Source organism: Adiantum capillus-veneris, chromosome 14 (genome assembly GCF_014529385.1).
Source record: "Adiantum capillus-veneris isolate H3 chromosome 14, ASM1452938v2, whole genome shotgun sequence".
Lineage (NCBI taxonomy): Eukaryota > Viridiplantae > Streptophyta > Polypodiopsida > Polypodiales > Pteridaceae > Adiantum > Adiantum capillus-veneris.
This window is the reverse complement of record NC_140944.1, coordinates 113,991,309-114,009,553: the sequence shown is the minus strand read 5'-3', so window position 1 is coordinate 114,009,553 and position 18,245 is coordinate 113,991,309. Positions and strand designations below refer to the sequence as shown.

Genomic DNA, 18,245 nt, shown 5'->3' with positions numbered 1-18,245 from the left:
GCTTCCGCCTATAAAAGCTTGTACTCATTGCCAACCAGTGTCGCTTTAAAGCCAAGTGTGTACATGTAGAGTAGCCGACTTCTTAATGGTGCCACAAGCTTCACAACGTAGACAATTTATCATAACAGCATTTGAAATCAACAATGCTACTGGTCGCAATACAGAAAACAGCATTTTACAAAGCTTATCAAGAATACTATAACCATCACATATAACAAAATTATAAATTGTACCCAATGTATAGCTGAGAACCTGAAAGCTATCACCACCTCTTCACTACAGTCTAGCTCATCTGTTTGCCAAATGAGTACTGGTATAATACAGTTGTCTTGCCACCCACCACTTTGTGTGTGCACGCTTCCTAGAAGTGCACGCCTGTGTTTTCTTTTCTGTCTGTTTGTGTATGTGTATGTGTGTGTGTGTGTGTGTGTGTGTGTGTGTGTGTGTGTAGGAGGGGGAGGGGTTCCCCCATCGGGCCGAAATTTGAATGAAGTGTAGTATCCTCTAAGACAGAGAATCAGCTTCTTTTGTGTGATCCGCGTTCCTGCAACTTCATGACAAACAGAGGATTCGGTAAGCTCCCTTTTTGAAGCCACGACGTTTTGAAGTCCTCGAATGTTGCCTTCACATCTGTAGAAATTTTTATTACCTTTTCCCAGAGCTTTAATTCTGTGGCATCCACTACCATCCTTTACTGTAACATTGCAAACCTTGGGCAATTACTTCAAATGAATTACAGGATCTATGCTGTGCATTTCCTACGCATTATTCTCCATTCTTAAAACTTCAATGCTTTTTGCATTCTCTTGCATACCAGCAGCTGCATAGATATTTGCCATGAGGATGTGCGCTGCTCCATCTCTTTTATCCAGCTGTATTGCCTGCCAAAATGCCCATCGCCCCACACTTACATCTCCCCATTTTCCGCAAGCAGCCAGGAGAGCATGCCAAATGGTGGAATGATTACAAGATGGCATGTCCCGTATCAGCTTTACTGCCTTTTCAAGATGTCCTGCACGCCCTAAAAGGTCAATCATGCAGGCATAGACCTCCACAGCTGGCTGTAGGCCGTATTTGGCACCCATATTGGAAAAATACATATGCCCTTCCTCTACAAGACCTAACTGGCTGCACACGTTTAGCACACAACACATTGTCACCGCATTTGGCGGGATGCCCTCATTCTGCATGCGATCGAAACATTTTAAAGCTTCTTCACCTTGACCTTTTTGTGCATACCCTGCAATCAGCGCGCACCAAGAGACAACATTTCGAGATGGGAGCTCATCAAACACACGTTGGGACCTTGCCAGATCACCACATTTGGCATACATGTCCACCAGAGCCCCGCCAAGCACAAAATCATTTTGCAGCAATCCCTGGCTCAGAATCTCATCGTGAATTTGTTTTCCCTTGCCAACGTCTCCTAAAATACCGCAGGCTTTCAAGATGCAAGCATATGTCACAGCATTTGGATGAATGCCCTCACGTCTCATGCATTCAAAACACTTCAATGCTTCCTGGCCTTGACCCTGTTGTACATATCCTGCAATCAACGCACTCCATGAGACCACGTCCCGTAAGGTGAGATTCTCCAGCACACGCTGTGCTTTAGCGAGAGAGCCACACTTTGCATACATATCCACAAGAGCACCACCAAGCACCATATCATTTTGTAGCAAGCCCTGTTTCAGAATTTCCTCATGAAATTGCTTCCCTTTACTTGCAGCACTTAGAATGCCACAAGCTTTCAAAAGGCAGGCATACGTGACAGCATTTGGAGAGATGCCCTTATGCAGCATGTGTTCAAAACAAGCCAACGCATCTTCACAAAGCCCGGCTCGCACATACCCTGCAATTAGAGCAGTCCAAGAAATTACATCCCTACTATGATACGAATTGAGAAGCGCTTTTGCTTTCTCAAGAGCACCACACTTTGCATACATAGTCACCAGAGCATCGGCGCAAGAATCAAGCAAACCCTGTTTCAGGATTCGGTCATGCAACTGGGTGCCTCTTTGCAGGTCTTTGTTCTTTGTACAAGCCCTAAGGAGAGAGATGTAATCTTCAGGAAGCAGTTTCTTGATTCCTTGTGTAGTTTGGGAGGAAGGGATACTCTGGTCTTGGATTATCTTGATGTTGGCCTGAAGGTTCGGGTTTCTGCGATGGTCCAGCCACTGCTCTTTCCATAAGAGTGTGTAGCAAGGGCGTGACGATGTCCTGTTCAAGTTCGTGTCCTCGATCGTCGTCCTCGACCCAACACCCTGCGGCTGATGCATGAAACACGCCATGGATCCAACAAAGACGGCCGGCCTTAAATTTGAGAAGTCGGCCAAAACAAAAAATTTGGCACCCTTTTGGCTGTGTGTGTGTGTGTGTGTGTGAGAGAGAGAGAGAGAGAGAGAGAGAGAGAGAGAGAGAAGAAGAAGAAGAAGAAGAAGAAATTTAATTCAAAAGATCCTCATCATCAGTTTTGCACACAACGAGTAATGGCAGTTGCGACAGTAACCAAGCCGATGGTGACATCCTCACTCGCTATTAACCTCGGCATGCGAGTTCCGCCCATCTTCCCGCAGCTTTCTCTCTCTAAACTAGAGCCATCCACTATTCTCTCTCTACTCATCCCATCTGCCACACACTCAACGCATGCACATTGTTGACGACCACCTAGTGGTGCCATTTTTTTTCCTTTAATCTCTCATACACCCACGGGCCACAAACTCCCAGCAAATTGAGAGCAGCTACAGTCATTGCATATCTCTCTCTCTCTCTCTCTCTCTCTCTCTCTCTCTCTCTCTCTCTCTCTCTCTCTCTCTCTCTCAACAATTTGATATGCCATACATTTCAAGGGAGTTGGAGGAAGTTCACTTGTATGATCGTACTTCAATGGATGAGAAAGATCCGGATCACTATGAAAAGTTACTTTTACACATGTGTAATAGCACGGGTATGCTCATTTCCAATGGTGTATCTTTGTGGAGTGGAAACAATGGATTAACATGTAGGAAACATAATGGGGACAGTGTGATTGACTATATGCTGCTCTTTGAAGCCATCATGTATCGCATAAAGAGTTTTATATTTGGCCAATGGAGCCCGGAATCGGACCATCGGACCTTATGTATTGACCTTTCATGTGGAGAAGCACCTAAGCATGATAATCTCTGCCAAAGGAAAGAGAAATTATCACTATGTATGGATTTCAAATGGGCACCAATGTACATTGAATTGGTTGAGCAAAAGTTATGGATGACAAAGCTTCAATATGATGCATGTGTAATGCGGGAAACATCAAGTGTTGGTTTCTCAAGAAGTATCTTTTTGATGCATTGATGACACCGGTTCTTCTTTATGGAGTTGAAGTGTGGGGCGGAAGCATCTCAAAGTCTACTTGGAAAGAGTTTGAGCATGTCCAAAAGCGTTTTCTTACAAACTTTTTCCAAGTTAAGACACAAACACCATATATGCTCCTACTTCTTGAGTCGGGATCTCTTCCAATTGCCGTTATGGGCATGGAAAGGGTTGTGGAGTACATGATAAAGATGCGTCAAAACCCCTCACATCGACTTCCTAAAATTGCATGGGAAGCAAATAAAAAATTTCAAAAGACTCATGAAAGCAAGATCTTGAGCATGGGATGGATACAAGACATGAAGAAGTGGTTTGGGAGATGGGATGCATTACACTTGCTACATGATGCCTCAATTGATTCCCAAGTGAATGAATCTTTTCTATAACGCCAATGTATTATGGCTTGGGAGAAATTTGGTGGGTCGTGCTTCATACATTACATCACCCATATTGCCCCCAACTACAAAACCATGTTCTTCGCTGAAAGAGGAAACCGTACTCAGATTTAAATACTTGATCAAACCTATCCCCTTGTCGGTGACATGCACTATCGCAGCCACGGCTTAGTTCCCATTTCCTTCGATGTGAGACAGTGCGTTGAGGCAATGGAGAAGAGTCAAATCAACTATGCACATTATGCTCACTGCAAGTGTGAGGGTCTGAGTACCACACACTACTAGAGTGCTCAACTTTTGGTCACATCCGAACTTGCTTCTCTCACATTTTCAGCCACGACTTAGACCTTCCTCTCCCAGCCACAATGTGGTCTTTCCATTGCAACTCTCATCACCACAATTTTGGAGGATCAAGAGTCACTCATCAACCATACACATTGTAACATTTAATGGCCTAATAACTTGTGTGTAGCGGAAATTAGCATGAACATAGTGAGCATTTCATTAGAATAGATTCCTAATGAGAACTACAAGAGTGCTTGGGTGGAGAGAGCAACAAAAATCATAACACCTAGTTAGATAGCATCAACAATACTTTCAAAAGAGAGAGAAATTAAGCTACTGACAACAGTTGAGGACCGGATTTGCATGGAGCCGGTCCCCCCTCCAAAAGGCTTTGTATTATGGTTGTACAATACAATTCTTTGTGTTCCTTCAAGACTAGCTAGTGCAATGAAGATGAAAGCTTCATGCACTAAGCAAAACACTTAGCAAACACAACTTGAATTATCCCCGTTCTCAGACCCAAGACCTCACACACCTTCAAAGATGGTGAGAGCTAGCAGGGTATGAGAGTAGATTGAGAGGAAGAAGGAGTATCTTACGAGAAAGATGTACATCTCCTCACATAATCACTCATATTAGCATAGCTTTAGCTTAGTAATTAGCTTGGTAGAAGAGATGAGCATGCATTGAAGCTTGGCTCTTGGTTGGATTTGCATCCACATGCCAAGAGTATGTCAAAGTAGGCTTCTATCTCACAAGCTTGGAGTAGGTGATGAGCTCTCCATTAAAGCTTGGGAAGAGATAGTCTTCTCTTTCTTCACACATGAGATTGTGTGAATGTGTGTGTGATAATGCCTTGCAAAAATCAGCCCCCTCTCTCTCTTGGGCGAGCCCTCTTGCCAATTGCTCTGGTAGGCTCCCCATTGGACCTCCCCAAGTCAAGCCAATGGCTATTAAGCAGCATAAGTGATAGCCTTCTGACATGTGTCCCCCTTTCCCCTTTTGTGAGAGTTTTAGGTAATTTAATAATTAAACTAAACTCTCATTGGACCCCTTTGCCTCCTGGCCAATAGGAATCAGGCAAGCCATGGGGCTCCTGAATGCTCATTGGACCCCTTGGGAGACTGTCCAATAGTCTTCTAGGAGACTTAATTCTCATTGGTTCTTTTATTAAGTGTTTTTATACTAAACTCTCATTGGACCCCTTTTCCTCCTGGCCAATAGGAATCAGGCAAGCCATGGGGCTCGTGAATGCTCATTGGACCCCTTGGGAGACTGTCCAATAGTCTTCTAGGAGACTTAATTCTCATTGGTTCTTTTATTAAGTGTTTTTAAATTAATTAAACTAGATTTACTCTAGCCTAATTCTCATTGGTCTACCTCCAAGGCCATCCAATAGGAATTGGGCACACCTTGTGGGCATCTAGGCTAGGGAGCTGACATGTGTCCCTAATTCCCTTTGTGTAAAGGGAGCTTTTGTGTGTGTGTGTGTGTGTGTGTGTGTGTGTGTGTGTGTGTGTGTGTGTGTGTGTGTGTGTGTGAATTTCTCTCTCATCCCCTAGAAGAAGGGCTCGCCCCCTCCCAAGTAGGGATATGCAAAGACTTTTTAGTTACACACAAAGCATCCAATTTCCCCTAGGGTTGACCTTTGGACATAACCTTTGAATTTTGGAACCTTAGCATTTTGGAAGTCTTAATGGGCTGAACCTTAGGGTCTTTTTAGCCCATTGTTGCACATAGCTCTTTTGCAGATGGCCATGTCCCCCCCTTTGGATCCCTATTGTGGCCGGTCTGCTAGCTTAACCAATATTCTAGCTTTTTCTCCCCTGGCACTTCCCCATATTAAATGATCAGTTTAACATGAGAAAATCATTTAGGAGAATTAGATATTGATTATTATGACATTACCTCTCTCTTGAAATCATAGTCGTCCTCGACTATGGTGTAGAGAAGATAAAGCATATTAATGAGTCCTTTTCTTAGCGGGTAGAGGATCCCTATGTTACCCTACGACATCATTCCACAATGGATGACTAGCCCATTTGGCGCTTGAGAGCCTGAGGCTGCCGCAAGCATGTCTGCACATTAGTCCTATCAGTCTTCCAATAGTAGAGTGACAAGCTCTACTTGGTGTTTGGGAGACGTCGTCTCCGCCAACTTGATCTAAGCATGCATACTACTTCATTTTTGTGCACAATAAAGAAAAAGAGAGTCTTATAAGACAAAAAAAACTTTGTTCATTTTTAACATTTTGTACATTTGCTTACTCTTGGGAAGCATTGTAAGCATTGACAAGGTTTAGGTTATCCTTTAATTGTATGCCTTGCATCCATCTAGCATCTTCAAAAGGATAATTCTTAAACTTAATAAGATATCGTCGGATAGTCTTACCGCCTCTTAGTACCTTGTCTTCATGTCGGAGAATGGACTCGGGCTGCAGCACCTCCTCTTGGTCCTTGATCTCCGGTGGGTCTTCAATAGTTGGTTCTTGAGGTGGCTCTCCTTTGTAAGGCTTTAATAGGCTCACATGGAAAGCATTGTGTATGAGCCAATGATTGGGCAACTTGAGTTGATAGGCCATCTCATTGATTGGCCTAAGAATCTGGAAGGGACCATAGTACCTTTTTGCTAGTTTAGCATAGTACTTTTGGTGGCCCGTAGGATTCTTGCCCGTCGTGTGCCTTAATCGAGCCTTGGGAATAAGACCCAATCATTTTCTTTAAAGGCTTGGGCTCTTCTGTGCTTGTCAGCAGCACCCTTTTGCCTTTGCTGTGAGATAGAGATAGCATCCTTAATCTTTTGAAAAGATTCTTGTAGGTCTCGGTGTGAGTGGGATGAAAACACACACAGTGCCTCTATAACGACCCGACACACAATCTTAGGAAGATACACACACACACTATGGGGCACCACTCGGCTTACACAACACTCCTGGCCGAGACAGGGAACACACCTCTGGAGTGATAGGAGAGAGACTATCCACTTGCCCACTCCACACACACACACACACCCAAAAAACTCAGCTCAAAAGAGGAGAATTTCTGATGTTTAGATACAATTGAGCTTGGGCCAACACCAATGGGGCAAATAGCTCACACAATATGGGTAAAATAAGCCAGATACAATCACAAACTAGAGCAGAAACTTCGCTCATAGGAGAAACTTACACAGAAAAATAGCAGAAAAAGAGTGAGGAATTTGGAAAAATGGACAGCGCCATCGCGTCCGGAACGGCCCAAAATCCCAGTCTACAATGTCAAAGTGCTCAAATCCGACCTCGGATGAGCAGTTTACGGCCAAAACAAGCTCCAAAATGAGCAAAAACACACCTGCGGCTGTTCCTCCTCTCTTCTTCACGTTTTTTCTGGTATTCTCTCTATTTTTTTAGTTCCCACACTTAGCTTTATTAGTTGGGCACCCTTGGCCTTTTAGATGACCTCAAACGGACCCCGAACAGGCCAAAAACTGACCTCGCACTGCATAGTTGTCACCTTTTTGCATCATCCGCACACCTGGCACTATTTATTTTCAATAATGCATCCCGCCACCACGTGAAGTGGACCCAAAAAGTGGTCCTCATGATAACCTCTCTGCATAATTATCACAAGAAAACACCCACGTTGCGTCCATACTTATCCACGTGCAAGTATTGACCCCATTCGGCCTCCTGACGCCACTAGATGCCATCTGACGCACCTGCTTACCTCATGTCGTCGGCCCGCGGATAGCTTCCTCGAGAAGTTTTACCCGCTACCAACTCCTCCTTATTGTAGAAAAAACACACTAGTACTGGTGATAGTGAAAATCGATGCACTATGTACATGCTGTCCTACATGTACACATGTGGGCCCCACGTAACCACCTGGCTCTGGAAAATGGACAATCCTTTATTTGATGCACCATGCATGTGGATGTACATATGCACAATCCCTTGCTCCAAAAAACTCCTGACATAATTTGCCCACCCCCTAGCCTGCTAGAGCATTCATGCTCAGCAGCAGCACTAGTAGATGCTCATTCCACCTGGATCAAAAGGCCAAAGGCATATCGCCTGATTCACAAGAAGCATCATAACACCACACCTACATTTGTCAACAATCAACCAAAATGCACCATAGGCATATCCAACTAACACATCCGCCCTGTCTGGAGTTCCAAAAGCATAAATATTGCATGCCACATTCAACCCAACCGATAGAGACAACTCAAGTGACTCATCACCTGGCATCTTGGCTTCACCAGCCATAGCAACAACCTGCAAATCATGCACCCAAGTAGCTAAAAGCATTGTGTGAAGGCAAAGTTGTTGATATCCAAAGCACAAAAGTATCCCCGCAGCACACATATCCCTAGCATAGGCATCCACATAGCTGAGATTGGACTCATATATGCCAAAACCCTTCTCATCATCATAAGCATACTCATCATCACACATAACTTTATCCACATCATAATCATGGCTAGCACCACTATCCATAGCTTCTAGCATGGGTTCATCAGTCTCCGAGAATACAGATCCCTACTCTAAACCACAATCATGCTCACAAATCGGTTCAATCACTGCACATCCATCAACATATGGCTTCAAAACAGGCTCCATATCCAACAAATCCACAAAATGGCTCTCAACCTTGCCCTCTTCCCTAATTTCCAAGGAACTAGTATCCACAGATACGTGCTCATCATCAATAACCTCAACCTCACACTCACACCCAGAATCACAAGGTACACAAGTAGCCAATGCATCATCTTCAAGACTTTTCAATCCTGTATCCAAAGCATTACTCACCTCTTTAGGCTCTTCCATAAACCTGTCAACCTGCAAGACCTCTTTACGCTTCACAATAGACCTTGGGAAGAAACGAGAAACATCATAGGATAGGCTACTTTTCACCTGGTTAGGTTTAACTTCATCTTCCATGTCAAATCCATCTTGCACATGCATACCTGTATTGATACCATGTTCCTCAAGACGCTTAAACTTCCATTCCTTGTGCTTTGCAATGCATACCGCATCTTCAAAAGACTCGGGCGTCTTCAACTCAACCTCGAACCGCAACCAAGGTGACAAACCATCAACAAAATAACTTTTCTTCAATGAACAAGGGGGGGGGGGGGTCTCATCCTTAAGAGCAACACACCAACGAGTCCATAAATCTGTAAAACCTTGTACATAGGCATCAACACCTTGACAAGAACCTTGCTTAAGAGCAGTGAGCTCATTCCATACTGCATTTGCATCTTCAAAAACCCGGAAACGCTCTAAAAAAGCTTCTATAAACTTGTCAAGACTCAAACCATAAGAAGAAGCCACTGCTTCTTTAGCTTCCAAATCCATGAACCAAACACGGGCCTCATCTTTCAAAAGCAATCTAAATAGCCTCAAAATCTTGTCCTCATCACACATATTGTTGCTTATGCATGCCACCTCGACTTGCTCCAAAAGGTCTTCCGCATCTTCACCACTTCTTCCATGAAATTCCGGATAAGAGAAAGCCATGGCTACCCAAGTTACAATGCTTTGAGAACCCCTTTGAACACACGTGCAAGAACCCAAAACTTTTGACTACCCAATCCCCAAAAACTTCAATGGAGCTCAACTTTAGATAAGGACAAACACATGCACATCAAATGAGTTTTCATAGTTGATCATCGGAATTACAACAGGCGAAGGACATTCCAAGATCTCTCGTAATCTTCTTGGCCCGAACATAAAGACTATGCGCTGCTAGAAAAAAATCTTCCTGGACACATGAACATTTATCTGGATTCTTTGAGTTAAATGAAAAGGAGTGAACTGAGGTCCATTTTGATCATCCATTAAAGTCAACCATGCAGCTCCCAAGAAGAAACACCTGTCTTATCCTCTGATTTTGCCAAAATTTCAGCAGCATAACAGCATAAATGGCTCAAAAGACCAAGAAACCAGCCATCATAACTTGGAAAAATTTTGACAGAGTTTCCCCAGAAGTAGAGCAGTAGAAACCCAAAATATAGACTGTATATGTATGCATAAACTGTCAACAATAGAACCCGAGCATCAAGTAGGAACCACTAGTACATAGCCTATGGCGAGGTCACGAAAAGGGTGCTCCAGCTACCTGTATCACCGATCTCCACATTTGAGAATCCCCCAGCTCAATAAAACCTCACGCTATCGACCCTCACACGAAGGCTAATGCAAATCGCGTATAGTCAAGTCTCAGAAATGACTATCTTCCAGACCAAGTCTCAGAAATGACTGGGACTGCCAAATAAAACCAAGTATGGCTCCACAAATGCATACAATGGCAGTTTCCACAAGTAACGTACAATCCAGCAGACGATGCGCTCAAATAGGCGCCAAGTGATGCATACCCACAACAACTGCAAGTGACATCACTGCTAGTATATCACTGTACTCCAGCTACCTGTACCTATGTGAATCACATGTACCTGTATCTGTCCATGTAACCTGTAACCTGTAGCCCCGAATCTCGAAGCTTGAAGCTCGAAGCAAAAGGTACTCGAAGAAGATCCTCCGTGGGGGCGCCAAAAGAATGTGAGCGGGATGGAAACACATAGAATGCCTCTATAACGACCCGACACACACTCTTGGGAAGATACACACACACACACTATGGGGCACCACTCGGCTTACACAACACACCTGGCCGAGATAGGGAACACACCTCTGGAGTGAGAGGAGAGAGACTATCCACTTGCCCACTCCACACAAACACACACACACATACACACCCAAAAAACTCAGCTCAAAAGAGGAGAATTTCTAATGTTTAGATACAATTGAGCTTGGGCCAACACCAATGGGGCAAATAGCTCACACAATATGGGTAAAATAAGCCAAATACAATCACAAACTAGAGCAGAAACTTCGCTCATAGGAGAAACTTACACAGAAAAATAGCAAAAAAAGAGTGAGGAATTTGGCAAAATGGACAGCGCCATCGCGTCCGGAACGGCCCAAAACCCCAGTTTACAATGTCAAAGTGCTCAAATCCGACCTCGGATGAGCAGTTTACGGCCAAAACAAGCTCCAAAATGAGCAAAAACACACTTGCGACTGTTCCTTCTCTCTTCTCCACGTTTTTTCTAGTCTTCTCTCTGTTTTTTTAGTTCCCACACTTAGCTTTATTAGTTGGGCACCCTTGGCCTTTTAGATGACCTCAAACGGACCCCGAACAGGCCAAAAACTGACCTCACACTGCATAGTTGTCCCCTTTTTGCATCATCCGCACACCTGGCACTATTTCTTTTCAATAATGCATCTCGCCACCACGTGAAGTGGCCCCAAAAAGTGGTCCTCATGATAACCTCTCTACATAATTATCACAAGAAAACACCCACGTTGCGTCCATACTTATCCACGTGCAAGTATTGACCCCATTCGGCCTCCTGACGCCACTAGATGCCATCTGACGCACCAGCTTACCTCATGTTGTCGGCCCGCGGATAGCTTCCTCGAGAAGTTTTACGCACTACCAACTCCTCCTTATTGTAGAAAAAACACACTGGTACTGGTGATAGTGAAAATCGATGCACTATGTACATGCTGTCCTACATGTACACATGTGGGCCCCACGTAACCACCTGGCTCTGGAAAATGGACAATCCTTTATTTGATGCACCATGCATGTGGATGTACATATGCACAATCCCTTGCTCCAAAAAACTCCTGACATCGGCTATAGTCATCTGCAACGAAGATCTTCCCATGTACCTTAAGTAGCAAGGGACTTTTTTATCTTCCCTCAATTACCTCGAAAGGTGCTTTTCCCGTGGAAGTATGTCCAGTGTTATTGTAAGCATACTCCACTAAGGGTAAGTACTTCTCCCATTGGGATCTTTGATCTACTTCCGTTACATAGGCTTTTAGTAGATCGAGACTGGTTAGGTTAGCTATTTCACTTTGGCCATCCGTTTGTGGATGATAGGCCGAAGAAAAGTTTAGCCTTGTCCCTAAATTCTCAAAGAGACCCTTCCAAAAATTACTGGTCATTCTAGGATCTCTATCCGACACTATGGACATTGGCAAGCCATCATACTTGAAAATTTGTGAAATGAAGAGGGTTGCCATTTGATGGGCTTTGATAGTCTTTTTGACAGGTATAAAATGAGCTTGTTTACTGCCTGTCTACTATCGTCCATATTCCCGTATTCCCATGGATAGACTTAGGCAATCCAAAGATAAAATCCATGGATATGCTCTCCCATGGTGAATTAGGGATTGGCAAGGGTTGAAGCAATCCAAGTTGCTTCCCTCTATCAAACTGTCTTTTGGCATACCACACATTTAGAAACATACTCTTGTATGTTCACTTTCATGGTAGGCCAATAGAAATATGTTTCAATTCCCTTTAAGGTAGACTCAATCCCTCTATGCCCCGCATACGGTGGAGCATGTGATTCATACATTACTTTCTCACGTAGTGAGTTAGTGACGCATCGTCTATTTCCATAGAGACGATAACCATCTTGTAAAGTAAATGGTTCTTCTTTCTTCCCTAATGCAAGGGCTGAAATCACATCTCTAAAATCGGGATCAATAGCATACTCATCTATCATTGAAGATAGATCATTGTGAGTTGCTATGGAAACCGCATTCACTCTTGGCCGTCTTGAGAGTGCATCAGTTACTTGATTATGCTTGCCAGCAATGTGAGCAATATGAAAATGAAATTGCGAAAGGAAATTTGCCCACCTCATTTGTTTGTTGGAGAGCTTGGTCTGCGTCATGAAGTACTTAAGACTTTGGTGATCCGTTCGCAGAATGAAAGGAGTCCCCAATAAATAGTGCTTCCATGAGTCTAATGCATGTAGAACTGCAAGGAGTTCCTTTTCATATATGCCTAGAGCTTGCTCAACAGGGTCGAGCCTTCGACTCTCATAGCCTATGGCGTGCTCTTCTTGGAGCAAAACAGCTCCAAGGCAATCACCACAAGCATCACATTGGACCTCAAATGGTTTTGAGAGATCCGGTAGTGTAAGCACAGGTTGAGAGATAAGCTTTTCGAACGCATTGTTCTCCTTAGCAGACCATGTATACCTAACGCTTTTCTTTGTTAGGTCATGTAATGGTCCCGCAATTTGTGAGAACTTTTCTATGAAGCGTCTATAGTATGCACACATACCTATAAAGCTTCTTAGTTCATGAAGATTCCTTGGTTTAGGCCATCCTTTTATTACCTCTAACTTTGATGGATCCATTTGGATGCCATCTTGAGAGATAATGTGACCTAAATACAGAACCTCTTGCAAGAAAAATTCACTTTTCTTTCGATTAACATAAAGTTTATTCTCTCTTAAAACTTGAAATATTACCTGGAGGTGTTGCTTGTGTTCGTCTAATGAATTAGAGTAGATGATAATATCATCAAAGAACACTCCAGTGAAGGTCCGATGAGGCCTGAACAGCTTCTCCATCAAGCGGTTGAATGTGGTTGGTGCATTGGTCAAGCCAAAAGGCATGACAATGTATTCATAAAGACCAAAGGTGGTGCGAAATGCGGTCTTTACAATGTCTTGATCAACTATCCTTATTTGATGAGAGCCACTTTTTAGGTCAATCCTCCTGAAGTAGGTCGATCCTTGTAGCTTATCAAATAGGTCTTCTACCCGTGGAACGGGAAACCTATTCTTGATAGTGATCCTATTTAGTGCTCTATAGTCGACACACATACGATATGTGCCGTCTTTCTTTTGCACTAATAGCACAGGTGAGCAAAATGGAGATGATCTAGGCCTAACCATGCCCTTCTCAACTAACTCATGCACTTGCCGCATAATCTCCTCTTGTTGAGCTTGAGAAACTCTATAAGGAGGTTTGTTAGGCGGTGAACTTCCTGGAAGAAGTTCAATTGCATGGTCATCATTACCTCGTTTAGGAGGTAGCTCAAAAGGGATGTCGTCAATAAAAACATCTTGAAACCCCTTGAGAAAATTGGATAACTCTAATTCCTTTTGGTTGCTTTTATTTTCTTTTGCTAAAGCATTAGGTTCATTTTGAGAATCTTTAACAAAAATCATGTACACGGAAATAGAGCTCTTTATTGACTTGTTGAAAGCTGGTGTATGTACAATGGGGATAGTGTTACCCATTTCCTTAGCATCTATATACATGTCCTTTTCCCTGAACTTAAAGGAGATTCTCCTTTCAGGAAATTTAACATCGGCAGCCAGGCGGTCAAACCATGGTGCCCCTAGGATTGCATCCTCATGCTTGAGAGGAGAGATGAAGAAGTCCTCTTTGTCCACATAGCCTTGGACATGAAGCCTCAATTTCCCGATTAAGGGAGTGACTGAAGCTTCTTGCCCCTTGAAGGCACTGTCTGCGGGTAGGACATCTCCCATCTCGTATGATTGTATGCCTAGTTTGGTGGCCAACTCTATAGATATAAAATTGTGAGTAGAACCAGGGTCAAAGAGAATAAAATCATCATGTTCTCTTACCTTTCCCCAAGCATGGCATAGAGGAGATCCTTTGTGATGAGTTTGGTGAGTCTCCTCCTCTTGCATTTCAACCAAGGAAGCTCTAGGAGGATCTTGGCGGTTGTTCTTTTGGGGACAAGCGCGGTACGCATGCCCTTGTTCGCTGCACTTGAAACACCGGTTATCCTTGCGATAACGCTCAAGCTCTTCAGGAGAGAGTTTGTTCTTACCTTTGTAAACTCCCTTCTCTTTAGCTTTGTTGGAGTTGCCCTTAGGAGACTTTTGGACATTGTCCTTCCCCTTAGGCTCATTAGAACCCTTGTTTTTCGGGGGCTTATTATTTCTTTTAGCCCCTGTTTGGAAATTGATTCGAGAGGCCACCATAGTATGGTGTATTACCACCGATATGGTACGTGGCCTTTGGGAGTTGACATACTCCGCCATTTCTTCGGTTAGGCCCGCACAAAATTGTTGCTTTTGCTCTCCAAAATCCAACTTTTTGAAGACAGTGGCTTTGAGTTGTAGGTCCCAAAACTTGTCTACATATTTGTGGATGGATTCATTGGGAGAGAGCTTTAAGCTTCGCCATTCGGTGAGTACTTTGTCTTTGGCATCGCTGGCCAAAAACTGCTTCATAATGGAAGCTCTCAAAGCTTTCCATGTTCGTGGAGCTTCACCGTTGGCTCGTAGGCTAGACCACCATTGCCTGGCGGACTTTTGAAAGTGCATAGCTACATGGCGTAGCTTAGAGGACTCCGTGAAGCCCTCATCTCCAAACGCCGCATCAAATTGCTGGATAAAGGCCAAGACTTTGTCCGTAGCACCAAAGGTGCCATCATAGGTAAGGAAAGAGATGCTCTTCCCTCCCTCTTTGAACTTCTTCAGCTTGGATGACCTCTTCCATGCAGCATAGGATTTCCTATGGCCTCTTCTTTTTTATGGTTCAAAGGTTGCACCATCACTTTCTTCAAAAGGTGAAGAATTTGAAGAAGGTGGAGAAGAGGGTGACCTCTTTCTCACCTTTTTCTTGTCTTGATCTTCGTTGTCTTCACCATCACTTTCATAAGAGGAAGAGGATGAAGAAGATGGAGAAGAGGGTGTCCTCTTTCTCGCCTTTTTCTTCTCTTGCTTTTAATCATCCCTCTTTGAATTATGATGTGGAGAAGGGTGTGATGGTCTTCTCCGCTTTGGTGGTGATGGAGAGCGTTTAGCCCGCCGTCTTCGTGGAGCCATCTCCGCCAATGTGGCGGGAGACTCACTTCTTTCTCGTTCCTTCGGTGGAGGCTCTTGAGTTCTCCTTTGGGAAGGAGATGCATCATCAAGAAGTAAATTCTTGAGCCCTTCGTACAGATTCTCTTCTTCTTCCCGAATCGGAGAGAGACCTCTTTTGGTAGTCTCACAAGGAGGCTTCCTAGGTGTTCTCTCGTCATGGTGATGAGCTTGGAGAATCCCGTGAGCACGGAGCTACCGTTGCACTTCACTTTGGAGAGATGGATTGCCCATGGCTTGTTGAAGCCTAGAAACAAGATAGTTAACAAGCATTGAAGCATCATTAGTAGCTTGCTCATGAGCAAAATCAAAGTTATCAACATTAATTTCACTCTCTTTACTATTGTCAGCCATTCTAACAACTTCTAGGTGTAAACTTTTTAGGTGTACTTTGGCACTTCAAGCCGTAGTTGCTACTCCTCTTTACCCCTTTAGAAAAAGCACTCAAGCTACTGTACACGCGGCTCGAATACCATTAATTGCAAGGAATAGAAGAGAGGGTCTTTCAGCACCAAAACAACACCGGCTCCTATCAAGCTTCTAATTGCTCAATAGTGGTTAAGCCATACGCAAGCCCCGTAGGACTCCACTATTAAGACCATAGCTCTCGACGGTGATGCCCCGTTAACTGCACGAAGGCAGGCGCACTACAAGGCTGAAAAATCCCTATTCTACTTACTCACAGGCAATTAATAATACCAACCATTTATAGCTAGCTTGAGGACCTCCCTTCTTGAGCAAGAAAAGAGAAACCTTGTGCTCTGATACCAATGTAACATTTAATGGCCTAATAACTTGTGTGTAGCGGAAATTAGCATGAACATAGTGGGCATTTCATTAGAATAGATTCCTAATGAGAATTACAAGAGTGCTTGGGTGGAGAGAGCAACAAAAAGCATAACACCTAGTTAGATAGCATCAACAATACTTTCAAAAGAGAGAGAAATTAAGCTATTGACAACAGTTGAGGGCCGGATTTGCATGGAGCCGGTCCCCCCTCCAAAAGGCTTTGTATTATGGTTTCTCCCATCAAGAGAGACATTGTACAATACAATTCTTTGTGTTCCTTCAAGACTAGCTAGTGCAATGAAGATGAAAGATTCATGCACTAAGCAAAACACTTAGCAAACACAACTTGAATTATCCCCATTCTCAGACCCAAGACCTCACACACCTTCGAAGATGGTGAGAGCTAGCAGGGTATGAGAGTAGATTGAGAGGAAGAAGGAGTATCTTACGAGAAATATGTACATCTCCTCACATAATCACTCATATTAGCATAGCTTTAGCTTAGTAATTATCTTGGTAGAGGAGATGAGCATGCATTGAAGCTTGGCTCTTGGTTGGATTTGCATCCACATGCCAAGAGTATGTCAATGTAGGCTTCTATCTCACAAGCTTGGAGTAGGTGATGAGCTCTCCATTAAAGCTTGGGAAGAGATAGTCTTCTCTTTCTTCACACATGAGATTGTGTGAATGTGTGTGTGATAATGCCTTGCAAAAATCAGCCCCCCTCTCTCTCTTGGGCGAGCCCTCTTGCCAATTGCTCTTGCAGGCTCCCCATTGGACCTCCCCAAGTCAAGACAATGGCTATTAAGCAGCATAAGTGATAGCCTTCTGACATGTGTCCCCCTTTCCCCTTTTGTGAGAGCTTTAGGTAATTTAATAATTAAACTAAACTCTCATTGGACCCCTTTGCCTCCTGGCCAATAGGAATCAGGCAAGCCATTGGGCTCCTGAATGCTCATTGTACCCCTTGGGAGACTGTCCAATAGTCTTCTAGGAGACTTAATTCTCATTGGTTCTTTTATTAAGTGTTTTTAAATTAATTAAACTAGATTTACTCTAGCCTAATTCTCATTGGTCCACCTCCAAGGCCATCCAATAGGAATTGGGCACACCTTGTGGGCATCTAGGCTAGGGAGCTGACATGTGTCCCTAATTCCCTTTGTGTAAAGGGAGCCTGTGTGTGTGTGTGACTTTCTCTCTCATCCCCTAGAAGAAGGGCTCGCCCCCTCCCAAGTAGGGATATGCAATGACTTTTTAGTTACACACAAAGCATCCAATTTCCCCTAGGGTTGACCTTTGGACATAACCTTTGAATTTTGGAACCTTAGCATTTTGGAAGTCTTAATGGGCTGAACCTTAGGGTCTTTTTAGCCCATTGTTGCACATGGCTCTTTTGCAGATGGCCCCCCCTTTGGATCCCTATTTTCCCTCCTTTGGATCCCTATTGTGGCCGGTCTGCTAGCTTAACCAATATTCTAGATTTTTCTCCCCTGGCACTTCCCCATATTATATGATCAGTTTAACATGAGAAAATCATTTAGGAGAATTAGATATTGATTATTATGACACATACTACATCACATGTAGCTTTGGTCCCAAAGGTCATATTTGAGCTCCGAGGACGATAATAAAATCTCTCTCTCTCTCTCTCTCTCTCTCTCTCTCTCTCTCTCTCTCTCTCTCTCTCTCTCTCTCTCTCTCTCTCTCTCTCTCTCTCTCTCTCTCTCT

The 18,245-nt window shown here is 43.7% G+C and overlaps 1 protein-coding gene across 1 annotated transcript; it reads right to left on the bottom strand.

Moving 5' to 3' along the window:
- Positions 1–210: 210 nt before the first annotated feature.
- LOC147442967 (pentatricopeptide repeat-containing protein At2g13600-like) lies at positions 211–2,331 on the bottom strand. Its single transcript, XM_086528935.1, has one exon. It carries the CDS (start codon positions 2,289–2,291, stop codon positions 759–761), a length of 1,533 nt encoding a protein of 510 aa, XP_086385061.1. The 5' UTR covers positions 2,292–2,331; the 3' UTR covers positions 211–758.
- Positions 2,332–18,245: the final 15,914 nt, after the last annotated feature.